This window comes from Sus scrofa, chromosome 2 (genome assembly GCF_000003025.6).
Source record: "Sus scrofa isolate TJ Tabasco breed Duroc chromosome 2, Sscrofa11.1, whole genome shotgun sequence".
Classification (NCBI taxonomy): Eukaryota; Metazoa; Chordata; class Mammalia; order Artiodactyla; family Suidae; genus Sus; species Sus scrofa.
The window spans coordinates 113,932,887-113,950,291 of NC_010444.4; the positions used below are offsets into that span (position 1 = coordinate 113,932,887).

Below are 17,405 nucleotides of genomic sequence, written 5' to 3' on the forward strand. Positions count from 1 at the left end.
TTTCATATTCAATAAAGTGAAACTGGAGTGATGTCAGTATGAGCTTGAATGTCTCCTGCTTATGGCATCCTTATGTAACTAGAATGAAATTCCTTATCATAGCTCAAACCATATGATCATGTCCTGCCAACCTCCCCCAGCATAGCCTTATACTCTTTCTCATCCTTCACACTCTGGCCTTTCTGATCTTACTGCCCTTTGAGAGGGCCAGGCTGCTTCTCATCTCAGGGCCTTTGTGTTTCCTCTCTCTTTAACTCTCTTTCTCCAGTTCTTCAAATGACTGACTGCCTTCTTTTCATCATTTCAACCCAAATGCCACTCCTTTGAGATATCTTTCTGACTACTCTGGCTATAATAGGCTCTTTGATTGGCCCTCTACCCCCTGCCATCATTATTTATCCTACTGCCCTTTTCCACTTCTTACATAGCTCTTTTAGCATCTTTGCTGCTACTACTGCTGTTTCGTTGGCTAACGTTTACTGTGTGGTAGGTTTCTTCTTGGCATCTCTATAATTAAATACTTTAAAATGTGTACTGATGTGTTATTAAATCATTCAGTTATGGCATTTGGTTTTGTATGTATGTATGTATGATTTTAGTATCTATTTTCTTTTCCTGTAATCCCTGCTAGCCCCCCAAACTTTTCTTCCACAAAGACAAGCAAACAAGCATTTTCATTTTGTTTACTATGATTTCTTAGCTCTGTGCAATACTTGGCAAATAGAGGAGGCGCAGCAAATATTTTTTGAATATTGGGCAAACACTTAGAATTCATAATAACAAGTAGAGTCATGAAATATTTAAGTCAAAAAAACTTCTGGGGAAAGGGAATATTTTCTAAGGAAGAAATCATGCCTAACTGATTATTTTTAGAGTTCTCGTAAATGAAGGTAATAGGGTGTATAAAATCATCTACTTAGGTTTTAGGAAAGACTTGACAATGTTCTTTACCAAAGATTACTAAGTGTTTAAATCAACGCTGGGTGGGAAATATACTTTTAGCATGGCCCAAGAAAAGGTTTATAATAAAAAATCAAAGGGTAGCAACAAATAGCTATTTATTTAACTGGAAAATTGTAAAGATCAAGATATCTTAGCAATTAATAATCCCATCTGTTGTGGGTTGAAGTGTTTCCTCCAAAAGATGCTGAAATTCTAATATCCAATACCTGTGAATATGACCTTAATTGGAAATAGTGTCTGCAGATATAACCAAATTAAGATGAGGTCATTAGGGTGGGTCCTAATTCACTATGACTGATGTCCTTATTAGAAGAAAAGATAGGGTGACATACAGGGAATACAGCCATGTGAAAACAGATTGGAGTTATGCTGCCACAAGCAACAGGATTGCCTGGAGCTACTGGAAGGCGTAAGTGGCAAGGAAGGATACTTCCTTAGAGGTTGTGGAGGGAGCATGGCCCTGTTACAACCTTGATTTCAGACTTCTAGCCTCTAGAACTGTGAGAAAATAAATTTCTATTACTTTAAGCCACTCAGTTTGTTGTATTTTGTTAACAGCAGACCTAGGACACTAATACAACATCTGTTGTGTTTATTATCTTTATAAATGACCTGAAAGACTGCCTAGTGAAGTATCTAAATGACATCAAATTTTTCAAGTTGCGAAGAGGAAAACCAGTGGGTACAGATGATCATAGGAAAAATACCTGAATTAGCTTTTCTCTGGGCTAGACCAAGAAGCAAGAAATCTAGCTTCTCTAGATTTTATACTCCTTGACTTGAACGTTAATTTTGTTTTATTTTGTCTCTAAGGTTGTTTCCAGATTTAAAGTTTTGTGATTTGTATGAGCTTGTGAATATATATGCCAGGCATCTAGTAAATGCTCAATGAATAGTGAAAGAATAAATAACTAAAACCAAATGGTAAACAAGGACAGATAGGAGAATATAAGTAAATCATAAATCTATGTACAAGTTTATATTTTAAATGGTCTAGAGAAAAAGAATGAAACAAAGGAAAGAATAGGAGTTTTGTTTGTGGCGCAGCGGAAATGAATCTGACTAGAAACCATGAGGTTGCAAGTTTGATCCCTGGCCTTGCTCAGTGGGTTAAGGATCCATCCGGCGTTGCCATGAGCTGTGGTATAGATTGCAGACGTGGCTCGGATATGGCATAGCTGTGGCGTATGCCAGCAGGTCAGCTGTAGCTCTGATTGGACCCCTAGCCTGGGAATTTTCGTGTACTTAGTGTGCGGACCCTACAAAAAAAAAAAAAACAAAAAAAAACAAAACAAAAACAAAGGAAAGAATATTGAAAATCAAAATTCATTGGTTTTTGAGCGTGACAACCTATAGCAAAAAGACAAGTTGCTAACGCATCCTTTGGGACTCATTTTGGCAACAGAATACTTTCTGTGAGATGGAGCAGGGATTTAACCAAAGAAATGGTACAGTAAGTTAATTGCATAGATTCTGGAGTAGAATTGCTTGGATTTGAATCCTGGGTTAATCACTTATTGGCTGTGTAAATTTGGGCAAATTAGTTAACTTTTCTGTGCCTCAGTTTTTCTTCTGTAAACTAGGTCATGTGATAGAACCTTTCTCATAGAGTTATTGTGGGGGATTTAATGGGATAATTCACCTAAAATATTTTAAACAATAACTGGCTTATAAGAAGCTCCCACCCCTTGTTGTCTATAATTATTTATTAAATGGGACATTTTATTAAATAATTCTTAAAATATAAAATAGGGCTTTTTCCTGATGGACATGACTTAAAGATGAATGGTTGTTATGGAGAACAAAATAAAAATGTGATGTACTTAAAGTGGAGTAATTGAGGCAATTATACAGAGAGGTAAGTCTTAATTAAATTTTTTTTTTAAGTCCATGGGGTTGGAAAGAGATGCAAAGGTTTTCGAAGAAGAGATGTTATCTCAAAATTGTGACCCAGAAAAGTTTTACTGAATACTTTTGTATAGTAGTTTTCTCTTGCTCTTTTTCTGTTTTTTCTTATTTGTTTTAAAAAAGTTTCTTGAACTTTGGTCCATTTTAAAGAATGTGCTGCAAGGTACCTGAAAATGATAGCTAGCATCTAGTATAGTGCATAATACCTTCTTTTAGAAAAATGAATGAATAATACAAGGATTTTCATAGCAAGAGTTCCTGTTGTGGCTTAGCAGGTTAAGAACCTGACTAGTATACACGAGGATGCAAATTCAATCCCTGGCCTTGCTGAATATGTTAATGATCTGATGTTGCTGCAGTTGTGGTTGGATATGTGGCATGAGTCCCGAGTTGCTGCAGCTGGAGCTCCAATTTGACCCCTAGCCTGCAAACATCCATATGCTGCAGGTGCAGCCCTAAAAAGAAAAAAAAATTAAAAAAATATTTACATAGCAATTAACAAACTATTGTAAAATGGATTATTGATATAGGAGCCTTATTTTCAAATTAAACATTTATGGTCTTAAGTATCCCTAACATTCTACTGCTTCTCCTTCACCTCATTGTAAGTTGTTAGGCTCAACACATCCTTGCAAGGAAATATTTTTTATTTTTATTGAGACCTTAAAGATCATTTGTGTATAATTTTTTATTTTATTTTTGTTTTTTTGGCCATGGCTGTGGCATGGGGAAGTTCTGGGCCAAGGATCAAACCTGCTCCACAGCAGTGACCTGAGCTGCTGCAGTGACAATGCTAGATCCTTAACCCAATGTGCTACAAGAGAACTCCATTTGTGCATAATTTAGATTCTTTCTCTGAATCAGAAGAATTATAAAGCATTGGAGAATTATATCAGAGTAAAATTAATTAAAAAGCACTGGATTAGGAAAGTCTTGGTAAACCTTTTTGTTCGTTTGTTTGTTTTTGTTTCTTTGGCTGTGCCTGCGGTATGTGGAGGTTCCCAGGCCAGGGATTGAACTTACACCACAGCAGTGACCTGAGCTGCTGCATCCTTGATCCACTGTGCTGCATAACTCCTATGGGTGTTATGAAGAATTAAGAGTTATTAAACTTGGTGATAAAAATTTCCAACTTTGTGGCTTCCTATCTGGAAAATAAAGTCCTTTAAATAAAATTTTAAAAAGTGGGGAGGGGGAGGCTTATAGCCAAAGCTTTTTGCAATGTTTTGTTTCAAGAAGTGCTTGAAAATTTGGTCTGTTCTCACAAATCTTGAGATTCAAATTTCTAAAGCAGAAGACTTCTATCGTATAGAAAGAAAACAAGTTATTTGCTTAAAAAAATTAGAAAATAAGCTTAGTTCTTAGATAATCGATCTTCACATAATGCATGAAGATTTCCTCTTAATTGCTCCAGAAACCAATAACATTTGTGGAGTGTATCCACTCCTTTAATACCAGAACTGACTGGTATACTTCCATGCCAACAGGGGGAGACAGTGTCAGATAGGAGATACAGATCTGTGCCTCTTCTATCTTGCTTTTGGCTCAGACAGGGTCTGTGGACAAATTGGCTTCTGTGGGTTCACTACCACCAGCTCTTGGCTAAGGTTTGAGATGGAGAAGAAAAATAGATGTTTCCATTGTGAGGGTAAGCTGGAGCCTAATTCTGACTCCCAGTCCTGCAAAACCTGTGCTTTAAAGTATGGCTCTGAGGCTTCCTGTCCTTCCACATCAGAAGTCAAAAGAGAGCAGGTAAGAGAGAAGGCTCTCTCAGGCCTACTTTAGTCAGGGCCCAGAAATGACCTAAGACTCCAACAGATTCATCTGTTCTGTGCTGCTGCTTTATTTCTTGACCTCTGAATATGATAGTAGAAAAATTCTTTTGAAGGAATCCTATCACTCAGATGCCAAGCCAAGCCCATTTAAAAAAGCGGCTTGTTTTCCCTTTTCATTTTATTTTGTTTCCTTTACTCACCTCTCAGAGTTGAGAAAAAAATATGTGCTTTCTACTCTTTGAATACATGGGAAAGGAAAAGAGTGCAGTTTCATTGGATGTCTGAGGAGACTCATTGCTCAATTTAAAATCTGTGATGATATTAAGATTTCTTTTCTCAGATTTCAGTTTCTTTACTAGCTGGTGAGCAGAATTTTTACCTTCTTTTCAATTTCTGTCAACAAGGGTAAATAATATTATCTGGATAGCTATTAAAGAATCAGTGATAGTACCTGATAATATATGATATATAACATATATAGTTCGGTACTCATTTTATAATCAGTTTTGATAGTTTAATTTAGTAAACTGGAATGCACTAATTTCTTAGTATTTTAATGTATAACATATCATTTCTATGAATAATAGGAATGGAGTCCTATCTTAAATCTCTTGTTAGTAAAGGATTATGTTTACACGTTATTTTGCAGTTTAAACTTATATAAGCAAATTCTGGCCTTCAAATAAGAGTAGAAAATGTAAAAAATGAACATTAAATGATTATATAGCTTAATATATTTTTTCTTATACTTGTAGAGAGTTTAATAGACCTATAATTCCTGTTTTAATGTTACTAAGTTCGATATTTAAGTTACAGTGTTCTAAATATTAGTGTCTTACAGACATTGGTTAAGTAATGTTCATAAGTATGGGAATCATTCCTTACATTTGTAAGTTTTGTGTTATCTTGATTTAAGGAGTCATAAAAATGAGGAGGATGTAGAATTCATTGGTGTCATCTTGTCCAGTCTATCATTTTTTATATAACAATGTCTCTGAAGCTCAAGATAATTAGTGACTCACATAGCTAGCTAGTGATTTGTACAGCTCTAATTTTCTGTAGCTTGAAAATAGAGTATTGCTTCCTTTTCACTCTTAATTTCCTGATGTATTTTGTGATCCTTATTTGATCTTTTTCTGTATTTATATTTTTTGTATATCTTATTTTTGCTCTTGCAGTACAACTTTGTACTCTTTATTTCTTGTTCTTGACAATGTTTTTAATCTTAATTTTTATTTTTTTGTTTTCTTTTGTGTTGGCTCTGCTACATTTTCAAAACGAAGTGGAAAAGAGTAAAATTTTATTGTTTAACTATGATGTAAATTTTTACATCATCCTTCATCATTCCTATGTAATGATCCTGAAGTAAGTAGAATAAGAATTTTTGTGCTGATGGCTATCAGGCACCATCCTCAGGTAGACATTAAATATGCGTATGCACACTGTCTTTATTTTTTATTTTTATTTTTTGTCTCATTAGGGAAACACCCGTAGCATATGGAGGTTCTCAGGGTAGGGGTAGAATTGGAGCTGTAGCCATGGGCCTACACCACAGCTATAGCAACACCAGATCGAAGCCACATCTGTGACCTACACCACAGTTCACGGCGACCCTGGATCCTAAACCCACTGAGCAAGTCCAGGAATCGAACCTGTATCCTCATGGATGCTAGTCCGATTCATTTCCACTGAGCCATGACAGGAACTTCTGTACACTCTCTTTAATTTAAAATAATGCAACACATAAATACTTATTGAATTCTCATACCTGTGAACATTCACCCATAACTGTGATGATTTATATTTGGTTATTAGTTAATCTGCCCTAAATATAATGAGATTTTTAGACTTATAATAAATCCATAAATATGTTTTTAAGTGTTTAAACATTTATCACCAATATGCTTAGTCAGATGTGACTATATCCACTGAGATATGCATATTCAGATTCGCCTACTAGCTTATGCGGTGATGCCATACTTGATCAAAGGAGGGCTCTATATTCTTGTTGAGTCACTGTTTATCCTCCTTTCATTCAGGGGTAGGAGGTCTGACTTCTTTGGTTTTACTCTCTGATGTTATTTTATGATGTTTCCAGTGAACTCTAATCACCGTAAGAAACATACTGTCTCATGAGGGCTAATTTTAGGTAGGAGCCATTCCCTTTTACCGAAACTCTTGTGAAAAGTCCAGGCCCAATTTGTTTTCTCCTGCTGAACTTTTGCCCTCTCCGTGTTCCTATGTTGCTTTTGTTAGCCCTCTGCTCCCTCTGTCAATTGGCATGTCATTATTAATTCTGTACTGTTTTTGGCAGATCTAGTCACTGCCCTAAGGCATGCTCATATAGCTCTCTGATTTCTCAAAAACTTTTTACTATGCCCTCTGAGATCTTATTCTGATAAGCAGACTTCTTTTTCAAGAGAAGATTCATCGTCTCATAACCATTATAACTCAGTGTTGAAAAAAGTTCCTTAATATTGCCTTTTTTCCCTCTTCACTGTATGTGAGAAGCTCTGAGTTTTTGAGCTTCGAGGGTTTAGTTGTATCACATTTACTCCTTATTGATGAATTCTGTCATAGTTCTGGTCATTCCTCTTCATTTATCAGAGAATGTGGTCTCTGGTTCATTGTCTTTTTTTCTACCCAAGCCATTTGAGATGACTTTAACATTCATGTGGAAGATCCATCCAAAACCTTAGTTTTTTTCTTTTTTTCTTTTTGGCTACACCCACAGCATATGAAAGTTTCTATGCTATGGATTGAACCCACAGCACAGCAGCAACCCAAGCCACTGCAGTGACAACACCAGACCCTTAACTTGCTGCATCGCAAGGGGACTCCTCTAGAACCTTAGTTTCTGTGTTCATCAATCTAAAAATAGTATTGACCAGGGAATTGTAGCTGGTAAGCAAATTTAGGTCAAGAGACTTTTTTTAAAAGATGAAAGAGCACTCTTTGGCCCTTTTCAACTTGAATTTCTGGTATCAACTCTGGACTACTTGCTTTACAAACTTCTTGTTTTAGAAAAAGCATAAGACCTTAATGCAATTCTGACTTAAGGAGTAGGTAAAATTTTACTGAAATAGAAAAATATACTTAGATACTGCTGCTATTTTCATTGTCATTATTTGTTTGTATATTTTAGATGGTGCTTGCTTCCACAGGAGTTTGTGTGGCACTAAGATTATTAAGGTAGAAGAATTTCAATGTATTAAGAGATGTTATTGATTCTCATATTAATAACTCTGGATACCACATGTTGTTTTTATCAATATCTATATTTTTGGAGTTCCTGTCATGGTGCAGCGGAAATGAATCCGACTAGGAACCATGAGGATGAGGGTTCAATCCCTGGCCTCGCTCAGTGGGTTAAGGATCCGGCGTTGCTGTGAGCTGTGGTGTAGTTTGGAGACTTGGCTTGGATCTGGCATTGCTGTGGCTCTGGTGTAGGCCAGCAGCAACAGCTCTGATTAGATCCCTAGCCTGGGAACCTCCATATGCCGAGGGTGTGGCTATAAAAAAAAAGGGACAAAAGACAAAAACAAAACAAAAAACTATATTTTTAAGTCATCGTATTCTCCCTCCCTCCTCAATCACAGCAGGTGAAGTATTTCTACATTTCTGATGTCATAAAGGTATATATCCTACAGTAATTAGTAAAAATCAACTCTTGTTTATGGTAGCAAGAAAGCTTTGACTGCCTTGAAGCTTCTCTTTACAAAAAAACAAAATAAAAACAAAACAAACAAAAAACAACCTTGAATTAGTGAAGTGTACAAAAGTAGATTGCTCTATCCCAGAATGTCTTACTGCTAGTTCATTCTAGGTGGAACCAAAGGCAAAACCTCATTAGATAAAGCTGAATCTTTTTTTTTTTTTTTTTTTTTAGGGCCTCATACATGGCATATAGAAGTTCCCAGGCTAGGGGTCCAAATGGAGCTGTAGCTGTCGGCCTACACCACAGCCACAGCAATGCAAGATCCCAGTCACATCTGCGACCTCTACCACAGCTCATAGCAATGCCAGATCTTTATCCATGAGAACCCAAGTCCTCATGGATACTAGTTGGGTTTTTTACCGCCGAGCCACGATAGGAATTCTAGATAAAGATGAATCTTGTAAGTAGTTTACTATCATACCAGATGTTTCCAGATAGAATCTAGATTACTATTCAAGACACTATGTACTAGAATTTCAGAAATCCTTGGTTACATGGTTTATCTTTGCATTATTTCAACCAATGAAAGGTTAGCTTTTCTTTTATATTTAAGTTAACAGAAATAAGATACATGAACATTTTAAGGTATTGGGCTTATAAAGGTTATAGATTCTTTTTTTTGCCAAAGAGAAAGTTACCAAGAATAGCTGGTCTCAAGAAATGAAGAAGCTTATGACTTGCTTATGACGAACTCTCTGTGAATGAGGGGAACTGATAGAGTGAGATGATCCATTGGTTAAAAAATTGTTCCAGAATATGTTCCCATTTCAAGGCTAAGAATACGTTAAGGCCACCAGTAAACCATGTTTTTTTTGTTGTTGTTGTTTGTTTGTTTTTTAAAGAATAATTATAAAAAGTGGTAGACAAACTACTCTTATTACAAACTACTCTTATTTTAAAATTATAATTCTCTACTTAATCACAAATCTATGCTCTTATCTTTGAAATAAATACATAATACTTATAAACAAAAGTTTTAAACTCCGCAGTTAATTGATAGTTCATGTCAATATTAACATCTAACTTAGGTTTTGGTTAGATGTTAATGGTTGTATTTTATAAATTATTATAGATTTTCCTATCTAAGGCAAGAAAAAAAGCAAGTATGATTTTTTGCGGGGGGAGGTAAGTGAGCAGTTAAGAGCGAATAACTGATTCTTAGAGCCAGTGAATAACTGGCTGTGCTTTTATAGTGGAGTGAGTGAGAGGGAGAGACACAGGTGAGTGGAGGATGGCTCCCTAAGGAGGCTGAGGTCACAGTGGCTCTGCCCCCTAAGTGCCCAGAGCAGGAGCCAGCACATGGGAGCTAATGATTTCAAGTTGGGGTATCGGAAGTTTGAGGTGTCCTTCTGAAGCTGAAGATTAGGACCTGGGAGTGACCAGTGTGATTAAAGAGGGAGAGGGCAAAAAAGAAGAGAGCAGGGTAATTTGAAAGATACTAGAACAAAGGAGTAAACAGTGCTATGGAGATAGAGATAAGCTGAAAAGCTTTCTATGACTTTGACAATTTAAGAGGTTTTTAGTGACCTCCGTGGCAATAGTTTCTGTGGAGTGGAGGAGGAAGCCAGGATGCAGTACACCTAGGAGTGACGTGGTGAGGGAGTGAGGTTTTCATTGGAAGAAACAGTTTCAGAATATTTAAGAATAAGGCGTATTTGTGAATAAGTCCAGAGTAATGGACTTTATAGACATGTTACCTCCCTGAGTCTGCATTTTCTAAAGAGCAGCTAGAGATTTGAGTCTGAAACACAGGAGACAAGTCTGTCTTGGTTATCATAGAATAAGGAGTTATCTGTGGACATTCCACAGGAGCAGGAGTTCCCCCCTCACCTTTTTTTTTTCTCTCCAATGATGGGTCCCTAGAGCTGGCATTACCATCTGGAACAGTGTAGTTGTTCAACAAACATTTGTTTAAAAAAAAAAAATGGGAGAGATCACACAGGAAGATGTTACAGTCTGGAGAAAGTGCCAAGACTGGAAGCTTGGGGAACCTCAGGTATGTGGAGCAAGGAAGGCTCACAGTGGAGAGTAAGGAGGGACAAGAGAGAGGCTAGAGGAGCTCTGAGAGAACAGAGTCACAGAGGAAGAAATTCAGGAAGGGGCAGCAGTAAGACACAGGTGCTGAAGGAACTGGGATTTGTTTTCTATGCTATGTCACCGATGACTGCAAACTTCATGGCTTCAAACAAGACCTGTCACAATTTTGTGTGTCAGAAGTCGAGGCCTGGCCCAACTCTTTGCCTAGGGTCTCATGAGATTAAAGTCATGGTGTTGGCTGCATTACATTCTTATCTGAAGCTTGGGAGTCCTCTTCAAGCTCCTATGGTTGTGGCGAAATTCATTCCCTTGTGTTTGAGGATTGAGGTCCTCATTTGCTTGCTGGCTGTCAACTGGGGGCTATTTTTAGTTTTCAGAGGCCACCAGAATAGTTTGCTTTTACATTTAAAAACAAGTAGAAAAATGCCCAGTTCTGCCATAGGTCATTCTCTGTGACCTCTACTGTGCAACTAGAAGTAGGAGAAAAAAAATAATCTATTTGAATTTCACCAATGAATGTAAGTTCACATAATAAAGATCATACACTTTACTCAGAAGGAAACTTAGAACATTTTACTCTTATTTCGAAGTCGTCCTAATGAACTTATTTTCATGATTTTTCAGAGTACTGTAAATTAGAAAGAACAAATAGTAAATAACAAGTGCAGGCGGGGGTGGAGGAGAAGGGGGAGGAGTGGAACCAGGCATTGAGAGTAGCAAGAAGTGATAACCCATAGTTTAACACCAAGGGAGGAAGCCAGAAAAAAAGGGACAAAATGCAGATAGAAATTCCAAAACAGAGTCTTAGTTTTGACTTAGCAAGATAAAGCCAGCTTATATTCATTTTGAACTATGTAAGAAGACAGAAATACAAATTTGTTTTGTGAGGATAACCTTTTTTAAAGATATGGCCAAATGAGGCATCTTATTAGTGCCATTTAGTTCCAAAGTAAGTTATTCTTTTAAAAATTCTTAACTTCTACTCAAATTTAAGACATAATTAGCTATTTGATTTTATTTTGTAACTTTAAAGCCTACAGACAATTTGCGGATAATTTTTTTTGAATCTATGTATAGTTTTAGAGAACCAAAGCTGCTTTTAAAACTTCTAGATATTAATCCTTTGGTTCTGTAATTATCTTGTTGCTACCTAGTCAATGTAGGGAAGAGAACAAATTATGTGATTTAGATTGTGTTACACGTTTGAATGTAAGAATTTGTATTCTGAGTAAGAAGTTCTTATTATTGTCCTTGCAGAAGTTATTTAACCACTCCAAACTTTGGCTTTGTAATCTATAAAGTGGTGCCAATAAGACCTGCAGTGTAGTGTTGCAGATGACTGCACGGATGGGGTACATGGTGCTTGGTACATAGTTAGTGCTCAGTAGATGTTAGCTACTTTTGATGTTAGAGCCATTTACTAACCATGTCAATATTGTTTGAACAGCAGCTTCCAGTGGTATGTTGTGCCTGTCCTCTTTGGCATCACCCTTAAAACTTTAGCAATGGTGCTATTACTTGCACTTTTATTCACCTTATTCATGTATTTTACAGTAATTAAAAAAGTCATTTGGCTTCTCACTGAGCTACTTTGAGATTTAATGAATTCATAGGCACTGAATGAAGCATTTCTGAAATGCGGATCCAGACGTTATATTCAGAGGCCTCTCCCCTATTTTTGTTTTGTCTTGAGTGGAAAAAAGGATGAATTTATCTGTCATTAATGTTTTATAGTTTTTGGTCATATCTAACAATTCACCATTCCAGGCCCGAAATGGTCTGTGTGCGTGTGTGCATATGTGTGTGTGTACATGAGTATATCTTCCTGTTAGCAGCATTCCTTAGCCTTATAATTTTTTTTATATAAAGCTTTACTGGTCTTTGTCTATTTTTATTACATTCTTGAGATATGGTATTCAAAACAGTACATCATTTTGTGGGTGTAAATGAACAACAGTTTTATACTAAATGTTATAAATTTGAATGTAATAATTGTTTCAGTGTAGCAATTCAACTTTAATGTAATTAGAACCTTTCTTCCCTGCGTAGGTCCACCCTAAATTTTTTGAATGAGTGACTGGTGCTGAGCATTTCATTAACTTTGTGGATATAATCGAGGCAGTGTGATAGTGGAGAAGGGAATTAGCTTGTCATCAGAGGTGTGTAATGAGTCCAGTCATTTCACCTCCTCGGATCGCCATTATCTTCTCTATTATGAAATGAAAAGGTTGAAGTAGAGAAATCTCTATCTTGGAGAATCCCTTCTACCACTGATTCTATATAAAACATGAAAAAAAATGTGACAGAATAAAGACTATGGTCAGTAACTCTTATACTTATTTTCAGTGTTAATCTTTTTACCACATTTATGCTGATCACCTTAATTTGTTCTTAGTTGTTGTTTGCCTTTGAAATTCCTTCCTTCTTTGCTGGTACCTTATTATCAGAAACAATATTGGACCCCCAAATACGAAAAGAAACTTCACATAGCATGTGCTAATTAGTGTGAAAATAGATGCTAGCAAAAAAAAATAAGAAAGTTAACCACTGTCCCCACTCCTGTGCTGTAAGTGAATGAAAAGCCAGAGGAGGACAATCCTGTGCCCTTGCCACTGCTGAGCTGTGAATATTGCTGTATGGTTCCTGGAGATTTCAGGATTCCTGTTGAGAAAAACTGTCTTTTGGACTGCAGCTGTATTTCTGGTAGTGGATTTGAGGTCAAGGTATTGTTCTAGTCAGAGATAACTTCTAAAACCTGGAGTGGAAAATGAACAATAAAAAATGCTCATATGCACATTTTAATCTCACTGTATACAGTACATGAGAATAATGCAATTTTGACCATTTTTCCCAATTAATAGAATTCATATAATGGTGATTTTTTTTTTTTTAATGTTAGAGTAGCTGATGATGCCTTTACAAGGTAAATATTCAGTGATTCTTTGTCAGCTGTGTATATGAGTTTCCTAGGAGAGCAATAACAAATTACCACAAACTTTGTGGCTTAAAAACAAGATAAATGTATTCTTTCACAGTTCTGCTCCAAAAGTCCAAAATCAAGGTGTGTGTAGCATTGGGTCCTTCCGGAGATGCTGAGGAAGAATCATTGCAGGCCTCCCTCCTAGCTTCTGGTGGCTGACTGCTGGCAGTCCTTGGCATTGCATGACCTGTGGACATATTATACCAATTCCTGTCTCTTCTTCACACCGCCTTCTCTTCTGTGCTTTTTCCTGTTCTGTTTGAGCCTTCTTATAAGGAGTCTCGTCATTGGGTTTAGGACCCATGTGGACAATCCAAGATGATCTTATTTTGAGATCCTCAATTTAATTATATTTACAAAAACTCCTTTTCCAAGTAAGATCACATTTACAATTTCTGGGTGAACGTATCTCTTTTTTTGCAGGGGGAGGGATCACATCCAACCGATTACAGCTTACAGCTTGTATATGTATTCTCTTTAATTATCAAGAAAGTTTTCAAAGGTTGAAGCTTTGATGAGACCCTTAACTTTGAGAGAAGCTAGTTCTTTTGGCCTTTCATTCAAATATTTTTGAATACCTATTCTGAGCCTAAGAAATTTTAAGTAAATTAGCTCATGGTCCAGCTTTGATACCAAATTTTTACTCTTAATTATTGTGCTATTTTCCCTACCTGGAGTAGTTTTTTCCAGCCCCTGACCTCAAAGTATTTTATCCCAAACACCTCAAAAAGGAATGTATAAATTTTGGTTGATAGATATCTACTAAATTGATACAAAGATACAATAAAACAGGACTTTCTGGTTTCATAATTCAAATGGAGACACTTGAGTCTAGACCTGTTTTTGACTTTAACTCAAATTTGAACCAGAAATATCTCTGACCTTCTAGTGAAACAAAATTATTTCTGTGGTATCTCCCAGTTCTGAGATGTCATGACTGTTTTTTAAAAGATTTTTCTCTAGGTTTGCCTGTAAACATTTGGGAGAAGAATGCCTTCACATATTATAATGTGTACTTTTATGATGTGGAACTTTTTCTGTGTGTGTATTTTTTTTTTTTTTTTTTTTGGTGGGGGGCGCACTCCCGGCATATGGAGATTCCTAGGCTAGGGGTTGAATTGGAGCTGCAGCTGCCAGCCTACGCCACAGCCACAGCAATGCCAGATCTAAGCTGGCGTCTGCGACCTACACCACAGCCCACGGCAACGCCAGATCCCCAACCCACTGAGCGAGGCCAGGGATCAAACCCGCAACCTCATGGTTCCTAGTTAGATTCGTTTCCAATGAGGCACAATGAGAACTCCTTTTCTTTGTTTTGATTATGGCAGCAGCATCATATTTAGAGGGGGATTAAGTAGTTACTGGATGCTAGGAGCTTTACTTAGTCTTTTCCATGCCACATGTAATCCTTAAAGTAGCCCTATTAAGCAGAATTGTTGTTATTCCTAATAAGCAGTACTATTATTATTCTCAATTTATAGAGAAGGAAATTGATGTACAGAGAGTTAGGCAACTTGTCCAGAGTCATATGAATTGGAGGTAAGAGAGCCAGGATTTGAACAGCTTCAGTCTGACTGTATAATTTTTTCCCTTAATAGATGCTCATATAGCCCTGTTGAATAGTTTCTATGATTTAAGTGACATAATAAGGGTTGGAAAATTATGGCTCATGGGCCATATCTGGCCTACTGTCTATTTTAGGGTGGCCTGTAAGCTAAGAGTTGTTTTTACATTTTTAAATAAACAGAAAAAATTCAAAAAAAGGACAGCACTTTGTGACATGTAAAATTTATATGAAATGCAGATTTCAGTGTGCACAAAATTTTATTGAAACACAGGTTTGCTTGTTTGTTGATATATTGTCTATACTTGCTTTCATGCTATAGCACTGTATACATCGGCCTAGATGAATATTGATGACAGACCCCCATGTGGCTCAGGAGCCTAAAGTATTTTCTGTCTAACCCTTTACAGTAAAAAATGTGCCAGTCTAAATATGTTTGGTGATTTGTTATTTTTGTCATTTTATAGCTTTTGTAGCAAAAACATTTAGGTAATTGTTTTTCTTCCCCAGAAAGGCATGCTTTAAATAAAGTTTTAGATTATTTTAAATGTATTTTTAATATTATATGCCAAAATAAACATATCTCAGTAGTCAAGGAATGATAACAAATATTTAGGAAATTGTATATTGAGAATTATATATGAAAATGCATTTTTAGACATCCTAGTAATAGTTGTAAATTTTCATAGAAAATTATATCAACTTCATAATTCAGTGTCCAAAAGTACATTAAATATTTTCTCTGTGTTTGAGGTTAATCTGTGTAGTAGAATATTTCTTGTTTATTTTGATGACTTGTACTTACTTATTTATATTTTAGAACATGGACATTCTTTATTGCTATATTTAGTTTACTTGTATTATGGAGAAAGTGAAAATACTATTTAAGTCTCAAGTGAAAATTTACTGGTAATTATTCGGTAAATGTAATAGCTATGCTTGAATAGTCCAGTTAGCTAATTACAAATAGCCCCACACAGATTTCTCATTTAAAATCTGCATCACATGTTTCATTAAGAGAACTATATGTTTCATTTCTAGTGAAATTAAATTCTTGTATTAATCTCCTAGATGATTTTTAATGGACTGGTTGAAGAAGAGGCATGAAATTATATAGTTCTCATGAAGACTAACCACATGAGCTTTAAGTTATGAGTGTATTTTTTTTTTCTGTCTTGGTTTATATGAGCATTGTTTATGTAAAAGCTAAACTGGTTAAGAAAGCATTGTCTTCACTCTGTTAGTCATTCTGGTTAGTATTAGGCCAAATAATTAGTGTTACATCTGTATCACTTTGTTTTTTTCTCTCTCTTCAACATGCATTTAAAAGTAAAGAGTTATTAATTCTTCATACCTAATATTATCCAGGAAACATTGCTTTTAAAGTTATAGGAATTTAAGGATAAACATTATAATCACAATTATTTCTAGCAGATTTAAACTTAGTTTTTTAAAGAATCTTTACCAGTCAGATAATTCAGTGTGTTTCTATATTTTGCTGGTTGAATTGCTTTGCTGAGTAGTATTGACCGCTATAGTTTTTATTATACTTTTAACTTGTTCACTCTTGTGTGGAAGTTTTAAAATAATGAAAAGTATGTATCATGAGCCAACCAGTGTCTAATTTTCGTATCTTGATTTTTCTTTAAAATTTTCTCTTTGACTTCTTCAGTGATCCATTGGTTGTTTAGTAGCATATTGTTTAGTCTTCACATGTTTGTGTTTTTTGCAGTTTTTTTTTTTTCCATGTAGTTGATTTCTGGCATTGTGGTTGGAAAAGATGCTTGGTATGATTTCAGTTTTCATTCATTCTTTTTTTTTTTTTTGGTCTTTTTAGGGCCACATCTACAGAATATGGAGGTTCCCAGGCTAGGGTGTCTAATTGGAGTTGTAACTGCTGGCCTACACCACAGCCACAGCTACAGCCACAGCCACACCAGATCCAAGCCGCATCTTCAACCTATACCACAGCTCACAGCAACCCTGAATCCTTAACTCACTGAACGAGGTCAGGAATTGAACTTCTGTCCACATGGATGCTAGTTAGAGTCGTTTCTTCTGAGCCATGACGGGAATTCCCTGCAGTTTTCTTAATTCGACCAAGGCTTGATTTGTGATCCAGAATGTGAGCTATGCTAGAGAATGTTCCCTCTGCACTTGAGAAGAATGTGCATTCTGCTGCTTTTGGATGGACTGTTCTGTAAGTATCTATGAAGTCCATCTGGTCTAATGCATCATTTAAGGCCTGTATTTCCTTGTCGATTTTCTGTCTGGATGACTTGTCCATTGCTGTAAGTGGGGTGTTAAAGTCCCCCACTATTATTGTGTTATTGTCAGTTTCTCCAGCTGTTAGCAGTTGCCTTATGTAGTGAGGTGCTCCTAAGTTGGGTGCATATATATTTATAATTGTTATATATTCTTCTTGATTTGTTTCTTTGATCATTTTGTAATGACCTTCTT

At 36.1% G+C, this 17,405-nt stretch overlaps 1 protein-coding gene across 8 annotated transcripts in view; it reads left to right on the top strand.

Moving 5' to 3' along the window:
- FER (FER tyrosine kinase) overlaps positions 1 to 17,405 on the top strand; it is a 433,188-nt gene that overhangs the window by 158,767 nt on the left and 257,016 nt on the right. The window contains exon 1 of one of the 8 annotated variants that reach the window (XM_021084611.1): positions 3,845 to 4,623. The exons of the other annotated variants lie outside the window; for them this stretch is intronic. Within the exon in view, the coding sequence (XP_020940270.1) occupies positions 4,486 to 4,623 (138 nt within the window). The 5' untranslated portion in view covers positions 3,845 to 4,485. Of the gene's footprint in view, positions 1 to 3,844; positions 4,624 to 17,405 lie in introns of those variants that run through there. 8 annotated transcript variants of the gene reach the window in all.